Source organism: Merops nubicus, unplaced genomic scaffold, assembly GCF_000691845.1.
Source record: "Merops nubicus isolate BGI_N331 unplaced genomic scaffold, ASM69184v1 scaffold9074, whole genome shotgun sequence".
Taxonomy (NCBI): Eukaryota; Metazoa; Chordata; class Aves; order Coraciiformes; family Meropidae; genus Merops; species Merops nubicus.
Window position 1 is genome coordinate 108802 of NW_008602256.1, and position 10220 is coordinate 119021.

Consider the following 10220-nt stretch of genomic DNA (forward strand, 5'->3'; position numbering starts at 1 on the left):
CATTTCTTAGATAAAACAAAATCCAAAACTGAAGTTATTTCTCCTATGTTGTGACTTTTACTATAGTTTTCAGGTCTTAAATGTGTCCTTCAGGGGCATTAATATTTTTTGTATTGTGTGTCATCATTCTGACAAGCAAACTGCCTACCAACAGCATAAATTCTTCTAAATGAATACTTAAAGTGATTAAAATTTGGGATAATTAAGTTTGGGCATGCTTAAATTAAACATACTGACATTATAGAGAAACACATAATCCATAGTGTCTGAAAATCTGCAATTTCAGATAGTTTCATTTCTAATGATAATTTGTGAAAGAGAGGCGTTTATTGCTGAGTGAGGAAAGATGGGATGTTTCAGTGTTAGACTGAGTAGTCAGTGCTGCCATTCCAGAGATAGATCTGTTACCACTTGTGTCATGAACTGATGTTCGTAGTCATCCTTACTTGTTTCGTGTCTTTGATGAACAAATGTAGTAGATACAGGAATGGCAGGTTTGAATTTCCTGCTCCAATTCCTAAAACCTCAGTAGTGCTGTTACTGTTATAATCTTGTTTTGTCTTGTGTAAGTAGGAATTACCAGACAACCCATGGGGCAAATTGTCCATTAAGTTGTATTTTGGTGGAATATCGCTTTCTTCCTTCATGGCATATCAAAACTACTGCATTACTGAAGATTGTGAAGATATAACAGAGCTGGTGAGGTTTTTTTGTGTGTGGTTTTTTGTGTGTCTGTTGTTTTTTTGTGTGTTGTTTTGTGTATTGACACAGCTTTGTGGCTTAAGAAGTGTATACATGATGTGTTGGTAAGATAGTACAGAGTAGCAAATTGCCTGGAATTTGTTCTTGGACTCCTAACTAAAAGGAAACTTTTGCATTTCTGTTTGAAGTCAAATTAGTTTTTGTGTTCCTCTAAAACAAAACAATATGAATAGGATAATGTTTTTATCACTCGAAGGGATTAGTTAATCAGAGAAATACATCCAAGGATGGATATGTTCAGAAGTAAATTAAGTTTTTCAACATAAACCTACTGTTTTCTGAGGGAGTTGTGTGGCATATTCATGTGGTCTTCTTTAGAGGACGATTGACATTTTCACCCAGCTTCATTGTCCTAACAAAAAAAAAGTAGATCTGTAATTTTTCTGTATGTTTCTTCCTTGAAATCTGAGGATCAGTGTTATTTAATTTACAAAGGCTTTGTCATTGCTTTTTTCTCTTAATTCTGTTTAAGCCTGCCAATGTATTTTTCTTTCCAACATGAGTCTCTGCATCAGAAAATCGTTTTACAATATGGAGTATGCGGCTGTCATGGCTGATCCAAGGCCTGGCATGTGTGCCAATGGGCTTGTGGTGCCCTAGAAAAATCTCTCCATGTGTATTAGAACCAAGTGACCATTTACCCAACTGTAAATCAGTCTCTTGTTGCATTTTCATAAAGTCAGCACGTGGTGCACAACTTTCAGCAAGCTGATCATGGATCTTGAAATGAGATTGTACCCTTAAAACAAAAATGAAATTTGGAAAACAAAAATAAAGCCATGTAAGAAGGTTGTAAGCAAGAAGCGAGAAGCATTGAGAAAGCCTGAAATGCATTCCACAAGGAATATAGCATTAAGCAAATCCAGTTTTTAAGAAAATGAGTATCAGAGATGTTCAGTTGTGGACCCAAAAACAAGGAAGGTGTCCAGAGCTGGAGCTGATACCAGGAGCCTGGGGAATAGCAGAAGAGGGAAGCGTGCAGTTGTGAGAGTATTCAGGTGTTGTTTGTGTGCATACACATGCATGCACTTGATTACCTATCTATGTAAAACTATTATACAGTGGTATTTTTTGATTTGACTTTTTGGGAGATGGGTTTGGTTGTTAATTGTTTTTGTTTCTCTACCACTGTGAATCGATGCAGAGTAGCCAGGTGCTGCCTTCTGCCCATATTCTCAGGGACTGTGCTTTGGGGACTATGACCTTGTTTCGTTTGACAGACAAATTTTTAATCTCTTCCTTCTGAGCTCAGGTTTAAGTATCAATTTTTAGAATTCCTTTTTCTACAGTAGTTGTCTACAAACCATTTCCAACCATATGAACCAAAATCAGTTCAGAATTCCTTTTACAGACTATTTTTGCACTTAACTACATTGCATATTAACCCCTTTACAGTGAGGTACTTGAAGTCTGCCAATTTGAAGATCATAATCTGAGCAGACACTTGGCCAGACTGTTCCATCTTAATCCATTCCTTGAAATGTCAGTGCTTGTTCTTTGGCATAGTCCATCAGTTAGGTCAGAGGAGAGATGGGCTTCAAACTGTTGTTGACATACTACAAACATACATACTGAGACAGTGTGTATTTCTTCTTCATATAATCTGTTATCTTGCTGAAGGAGTGATAACTCTGGTGGCTGAGGAGTTAAATTATTCTTTGCCTTTCTCTCAAGGGCTAACTTGCCCTGGCAAACTACAGTAACATGGGGCATGCCATTTAGGTTAATCTGTGCTTAGTTTTTCTTTCTAAATATTTTCTCTTTTTAAAGAGAAATCTGTATTTAATGCATTTTTGAATTAACAGCAATCAAGTTAGCAAGTCAATATGTTAGGACCATTTCAAAGATAGATTCTTTATGTTTCAAAACTGTTAAATTAACTAGTTCTGTTATCTTCTAGCTAAAGGGTTTTTTTAAAAAAAAAAAAAAAAACAACTCATAAGTATTGAAAGGAAATGTTAATATTTTATTCATAAGGACACACTGTTTACATTATTAGAAAACTCATTTGAACCAGAAATTGTACTGAAGCTAGTTATGGAAACTAAATGGTTTGTAACTGATTATGATGCTTGACTAAAGTCTGTCTTGGTCTAGGGGCTGCTTGAAAGAGAAATTCCTGCTTTGCCTTCATACGCATTGCCATCGCTACCTGTCCCAGGAGATACCTTTCCTGTCAGAGTTACCCATTTGGTGTCCCCTAAGGAGGTATGTTCTTTAAATATCTCATAACACATCACATCTGCTGCAGACAGGAAATGCTGCAGTCCCATCATGGAGGTGAAAAGGAAATCATGGCTTACAATTTCAGATAACAGAAAAAAGTATTAGTAAGGTTGCAAAATGCTACTGAGCTGTTGATGCAGATGGTTGTGCACTGCAGCTATCTGAATGAACTCTCAACTTGAAACATCCTCTTGGGTAGGGGCAGAGGAATAAATACTGAGTACTCCCCAAAAAAATTAATTTTAGCAATTACAATGCTGCAGTCTGGTACTTACCTTCTATAATAAGAACACAGGTCACTGGATTTTAACTTGTCAGCACAGTAGCGATTTGTCTCTTTTTTATTCTCCAAAAATTAAATTACTGAAGTGTTATATAGTGATTTGAATATTTTCTGGCTGTTACAGTTCTGTTTTACTGTCTTGGGTCAATGATTGATGATTGACTTTTGTGTGAACACACGCAGCTTCTCTGTAGTATTCTCCCAGGCAAAAGACAGAATATAATGTTCATTGATCAAATAAAAGATTCCTATGTGGATGGTGACAAAGTTGCAACAAGAAGTCTGAGGGCAATCAAGAGACACTTCAGGGCCTTGGGACAGCTGGTTAAGGGGTCAGGAGCACAAGTAGTGTTCTCCTCCATCCTTCCAATTGCAGGGAATAATGAGGAAAGAAAGAGGAAGAGCCAGCAGATTAATACCTGCCTCCAAGCATGATGTCACCAGTAGAATTTGGGGGTTTTTGATCATGAGTTGGTCTACACAACAGCAGGCCTGCTGGCAGCAGACAGGGCACACCTCTCTCAAAAGAGGAAAAGGATCTTTGCACATAAGTTGGCAGAGCTTTAAACTAGATAGGAAGGGAAGAAAGGAATAACACCAGGCTTACTAGAATTAAGCCTGGGGGCAGCACACTAGCATTTGAGGGACGCTGTGGTAGCAAGGTCCTTCAGTCTGCTGTCTCAGTGGAGACAGGGGATGGAGATCCATGTGGCAGCAAAGACACAAGGGTTACTGATGTGTTGGAAACCACAGAAGCGCCTGGGAATGGTCACATAGGAATTAGGGCTTCTCTCCCCAAAATGTTCACGGGATCAGTAGCCCAGTACTGAAGTACATCTGCACCAATGCACACAGAATGGGAAACAAACAGGAGGATCTGGAAGCTGTTGTATAGCATGAAAATTGATAAGAGTTGCCATCATGAAAACATGGTGGGTTGACTTGCACAAGTGGAGCACTGAAGTGGATGGCTATAAACTCTTCAGAAGGGGTTGGCTAAGAAGGAGAAGCAGTGGAGTGGCCCTAGATGTTAGGGAGTGTTTTGACTGTCCAGAGCTTGATGATGGTGATGATAGCTGCCCCTCTACTCTGCCCTGGCGAGACCTCACCTGGAGTCCTGTGTCCAGCTCTGGAGCCCCCAACACAAGAAGGACTTGTACCTGTCGTAGTATGTCCAGAGGAGAGCCACAAAAATGATCCGAGGGCGTGAGCAGCTCTTCTATGAGGACAGGCTGAGGGAGTTGGGGTTGTTCAGCCTGGAGAAGAGGAGGCTTCAGGGGGACCTTCCAGTGACCTTATAGCAACCTTCCAGTGACCTTATAGCGACCTTCCGGTACCTGAAAGGGGCCTTTAAGAAAGCAGGGGAGGGTCTGTTCACAAGGGTTTGTAGTGACAGGATGAGGTGTAATGGCTTTAAGCTAGAAAAGGGGAGATTTCTACCTGGTGGAAACAACTTTGAGGGTTCTGGTCGGTAGCTGGCTGAATATGAGCCATCCATGTGCCCAGGTGGCCAAGGAGGCCAACAGCATCCTGGGTTGCATCAGAAATAGTGTGACCAGCAGGACTGGGGAAATGACTGTCCCTTTGTACCCCGCACTGGTGAGGCCACACGTTGAACACCGTGTTCAGTTCTGGGCCCCTCACTGCAAGGATGCTGAGGAGCTGGGGAGTGTCCAAAGAAGGGCAGTGAAGCTGGGGAAGGGTCTAGAGCACAAGTCTTAGGAGGAGCGGATGAGGGAACTGGGGCTGTTTAGCCTGGAGAAAAGGCTCTGAGGAGACCTTATCACTTTCTACAACTACCTGAAAGGAGGCTGTAGAGAGATGGGGGTGTTCGCCAAGTAATAAGTTATAGGACAAGAGGAAATGGCCCCAAGTTGTGCCAGGGGAGGTTTAGGTTGGATATTGGGAAAAATTTCTTCACTGAAGGTGTTGTCAAGCACTGGAACAGGCTGCCTGGGGAAGTTTGTGGAGTTGCCATCCTTGGAGGTGTCTAGAAGATGTGTAGATGCAGTGCTTAGGGATGTGGTTTAATGGTGGACTTGGCCTTGTTAGATATAAGGGCTTGTTGAGCTTAAAGTTCTTTTCCAACCTAAGTGACTGTAGGATTCTATAGTAAATGACTATGTGGCTAAAAACACGATGGAAGTGTTTGGGTATCGTACAGAAGAGCTCTCTTAGATTACGTACTCTGCTTCCTGTCTTACAGGAAAAAGAGTACAATTATTTTTGGGTTCCTTTTGTGCAAATGAGTTGAACTTTTGCTTTGGATTATGGTATATAATTGTAAACAGGAAATCCTGCTGTGGACTCCTGTAGATTTAAGTACCATTTGCATGATGGATTTACAGCTTGATTATATTGTGTACAAATTAGAAAATGAAAATTAATTTTCTTCCTGGATAGTGAATTATAATGATGAGTTTAGAAAAAATAATAACCTACTCATTCATTTATTTTGGACTACCAGTAGGACATCATGATGTTAGGAAATGGCTCTGGTTTGTTTTGTTTGTTTGTTTTTTTAAAAAAGGCATTTCAGGTAGAATCTGTTATGTAGATACTAACTCACCTATGCATGCTTTTTAAATTTCTGTTTCCTTGACCTACAGCACTATACCGATTACCCAGTTGCAAATTTGGTGAATGGAATGTCTTTGCATAGCAAACAAAACACCATTTCAAAAGTTCTTATTTCATTAACTTTAAAATTAATCCTTGGTTTGATACTATGAAATGGGATTACTTACCAGGGATCTGGAGGGAGGAATCCTGTTAAGGCACAACTGTGAAATCTTGTATGGGACCATTCTCTAGTGTGTGCGTTCCTTTCGCTCTTACTTTTTAACATTGAAATGCAGTGTTAATAAATCAGGACTCTTCTGCTTTGAGAAAAAAATTGTGTAAATATGAAATTATTCATAAATTGAGGAAAGAACCAAGAGAAGCAAGGATGTGCTGAACCTTCTGAAGATGGGAACAAGTTATCTTGTATTAATCCGTGGTGACTGGTGGAATTTGAAAGGTCTAAGTCATTTGCAAATATCATGATATGAAAGCCTTGTCTTTGAGTAGGTATATATTTGCCTTGATCCTCCTAAGAACCTTGTGCAGCAGTCTGCCACAGAGGGAGCTGCCAGCTGTGATTTGGAGTTGGAGGGCCTTGATGAAGCCCTGATGTCATGCAATAGAAGTGTGGAGACTATTCCTCTTCTAACACACTTCCAAACAGGTATATTACAGTTTATTTTCACCGTTGTTTCATAGGAGTGTACGAAAAATCCTGGAATTCTTTTGAAGAACAAGAATAATTATCTTTGTATGTATCTTTAAATAAAACTGTTGGATTGTAAGGAGTAACACTACACTATGATCATACAACATGCTATAATCATGTAGGTTTAATTTGCATAAAATGGAGATTCTTCTGTCACTCATCTCCACTGGAAAATGATGGAAAGAACTCAGATTCCTAATGCCTGTTAAAGCTGATGAACAAAGTTTAGATTGCATACAGCCATAATAAAACCTGTCGCAAAAGGGGACTCACTGACGCTGTAATGGTGAAAATCTTGCTATTAACTATTCAAAAGACAAGTTACAGAAAACCATGTTACTAAGAGTTAGAAATTATGTAAACCCTGAAGAGTATCACTTCACTTTAATATTGGATCTCTCCATTTAGGCAAAAGATGAACTTTAATTCTCCTCTCCTCAGCTGTTTGGCCTGAAATAATTTGAAGTGTGTGGGTCTAAAACTTTGTGAGGAAACCAGTTAGTACGAGTAGTTGGTTCCACCAGCTAGTAAAATTCTGACTGAGGTTTCCAGCAGCTTCTGCCATGTGTCCTCTAGAACATTGTCTGTTATCTTACAGATCAATCTGTTTACCAAGTGAAATATGCAGTTAAAGTTGAAAAGTTCAAATGCTGAACAGTTTGCATCACTATCTTTACCAAGCAACTTTCTGATAATTGTCATCATTGCCATGTGAGGTAGAGGAACTTTATCTAAATTACGTACTAACTATTTTGAGTTGGATTTCAGAGAGAAGTGGAGGATGCATAGAACAAAAGAGTAGCATGAACTAGAGAAGGAAGAAAAAAAACTTCATCTCGTTCACAATGCAAAACAGATTTTCAAGTTCAGTTACTTTATACTGCACTGTGAGTCTATTGTTGGGTGTTTTGTTTTCTTTTTTTGTTTTCTTTTTACAGACATGCCATGCCTTGTAGAGTACCAGGATGGTTTATGGTACAGAGCAAAGCTCCTCTCCATTGCAAAATTTGACCCTGTTCAGGTCCTGGTTCAGTTTGTTGACTATGGTAGTTTTTCAGTTGTCCCAACAAGCAGGTAAATATATAAGAAAAAAATGCATGTATCATGTCTCTGTATGTGTGTTAATGTATACACCTACATTACAAAATATGTACTTAAAAGTAAGTGTATTTTAAAATGTGTTATTATTAATTTTATGTAACAATAGATATTGAGAATAATGTAGCATTAGATTTCAGTTGGAGAGAAAGTAGGTTGGCTGGTCAAATAATTTCTGTCTGCAGGGAATGAAGTAAAACCTGACAAAGAGAAGCAGCTGCACAACTACTATAATTATAGTATCAGATTTCTTAATCATGATCACGTTACTTAAACTGTGAAGTAGATTCAGGCTTCCAATCTGCTTTCGCACCCAAGAAGCTTACACAAAATAGTGATGGAGCCCTTCAGGTGCACAAACAAATCCTCTGGCACTGTGTGACTGCCACCTGCACAGGAGATGGCTTCCAGCTGTCTCAGACTGAGTGTTCTCTGTCTCAGTGTGTTTGTGTATGTGTGTATGAAGCACTTTCACTTTTTATGTGTGTGTGTATATGTATAAACACACACACGCACTGCCTAATCACTTTGACTTTCTTGAGCTCACGGGGGAATCTCCAGGTCCTTGCTGAAGATGAGGTAAAGTGGGGATTTTAACAGATCTCCTGCTTCACAGACTGTTCGGGTCACAGGAGCGAGTGCATGTTTTATTTCAGGGTTGCACTTCCTGCTCTGCTTCCCCATTCCCTTGTGTCTGGGACAGAAATACAGAATAAAGTTGATAATATAAAACTGTGGTCTTTGGCATTTTTCAGACACACCAGATTTGGAGCCTGTGTTGGGATGACTTGCACTTTCATTCCCATGCTCAGATCTTGTGACTTCTCACCAAGCGTTGCAGTGGGGAGCGGTGGTGGGCTGAGGGGTCTGTGGGGTGCTGGCCTGCTTCCTGGTGGTTACTGTGCTGAAGTCCATCCGAGGGCCTAGCCCTGCCTGGTGAATGGTTCAGTCTGACACCAACATGGTGTAGCGCAGAGGCCCTGAGCCCAGTTCCCACACCAGACATCTGCTGCAGGAACCATTAAGCTATCCGTATGTCCATACTGACAGTTCAGCTTGACAGGGGGATTGCTGGAGGCAAACATTTTTCATTTTTGTTTCAGATTACGTCACATACCCTATTACCTGCTGAAGTATCCTGTTCAGGCAGTGCGGGCTCTGTTGACTGGATTTAAACCTGCCGTATATGACAGAAATGTCCAAAGAATTCCTTATTCCCCAGAATGGAGTCTGGAAGCACTGTGGGCTATGATGGAGTGTATTGAAGGAAAACAGCTCTCTGCTTCCATACGTGTGAGAAACACTTTCTATTCTCCTAGTGCTCACTCAGCCTAAAACTCTTAATAGCACTCTGAGTGTAATGTATTTGTTTTACTGTGAATCATCATAATGGAAAATTGTGAACCATTTGCCATTGAAGGAATGCTCATGAAGAGGGAAAATCACACAGTAGTCTTTACTTACTTGCAAACAAAAAGTTTCTGAGCATTCCTGTTATTTTTAAAGCAGTTTCCTTAACACCAGTAATATTTGTTGTAGAATAACAGCTCCATTTAGGCACTGAGTATAGCAAATAAACTAACTTTTACTATTAGTTAGCTTGAGCTTTAAATCTGTTACTGTCAAAACTGTGAACTTCTGGTTTTCAGGCTCTTTCACCAGACATCACCATTTCTTTGTATGAAGATGATAAAAATCTAGTTCATATGAAACTGATAGAAATGGGACTTGCAGATTTGGATGAGTGACATGTAAGTACAGTGAATATGAACTACAAATTCATACTGTTATAAAGGTACAATTTCAGAAGTTGGAAGCAAAGTCTAAACTGTCAGTAATGTTGACAACTAGAGTTCATTGTTTTTTAAAAGTGTCCTTCTGTCCACACTTCCACTTCGAATTTTTTAACAGCATTTTATGTTATTACATTTCTTCTCATACGCATTACTGATGCCCACAGTATAGCTTTAGGAACTAACAGGCACTGACACAGAGCCCCAAGGCAATATAACAGTTAGAGCTTCTGCTGCTTGTAGTAACTGAAGAAAATTACATGATGTGTGGCAGTGTGGTCAAATTAATCAAATTGTTTTTCCTTATTTTCAGCACTTGATCTGTGTCCTGTGCCAGATGTTTGCAGACAGATCCATGATAACATCTAGACAAAGCTGGAATATTTTAAATTAAAATCTTTACAGGATGTGTTGTCTACATAGAATATTGGAGACTTGTATTTTCAAATTTCTTGGCTAGCTCTGTTAAGTAGTCATTTTCCCTTCCATTTAATAAGCACTCTTCTAATTGATGTTTATATATAATATTCAAAACTTGTTTGAATCTTGAAATAGTGAAACTGTATTTTCACAGCTCAGTCTCTTGCCCTTAGAGCCTGAAGTATTGTTCTGTGTTATCCTTTACATAGAGTAGATGGAATTAATGTGTAGAGAGTAAGGAGACAGATAAACGGTTGTTGCCAAGTACACTATTTCTATTACCTCGTTAGAAGACTTGAAGGGGAGATGATAATTCTGTTACTGTGATGTAACTCTCGTTTTTCAGGCATAGTTGGTAATAGAC

General features: G+C 39.4%; 1 protein-coding gene across 1 annotated transcript in view; it reads left to right on the forward strand.

Annotated features, from left to right (window-relative positions):
• RNF17 (ring finger protein 17) overlaps positions 1 to 9391 on the forward strand; it is a 50100-nt gene extending 40709 nt beyond the window's left edge. Inside the window, exons 31-36 of the mRNA XM_008938290.1 lie at positions 574 to 699; positions 2860 to 2970; positions 6344 to 6500; positions 7484 to 7619; positions 8747 to 8936; positions 9293 to 9391. Of these exons, the coding sequence (XP_008936538.1) occupies positions 574 to 699; positions 2860 to 2970; positions 6344 to 6500; positions 7484 to 7619; positions 8747 to 8936; positions 9293 to 9391 (819 nt within the window). The remainder of the gene's footprint in view (positions 1 to 573; positions 700 to 2859; positions 2971 to 6343; positions 6501 to 7483; positions 7620 to 8746; positions 8937 to 9292) is intronic.
• The last annotated feature ends 829 nt before the right edge of the window (positions 9392 to 10220 follow it).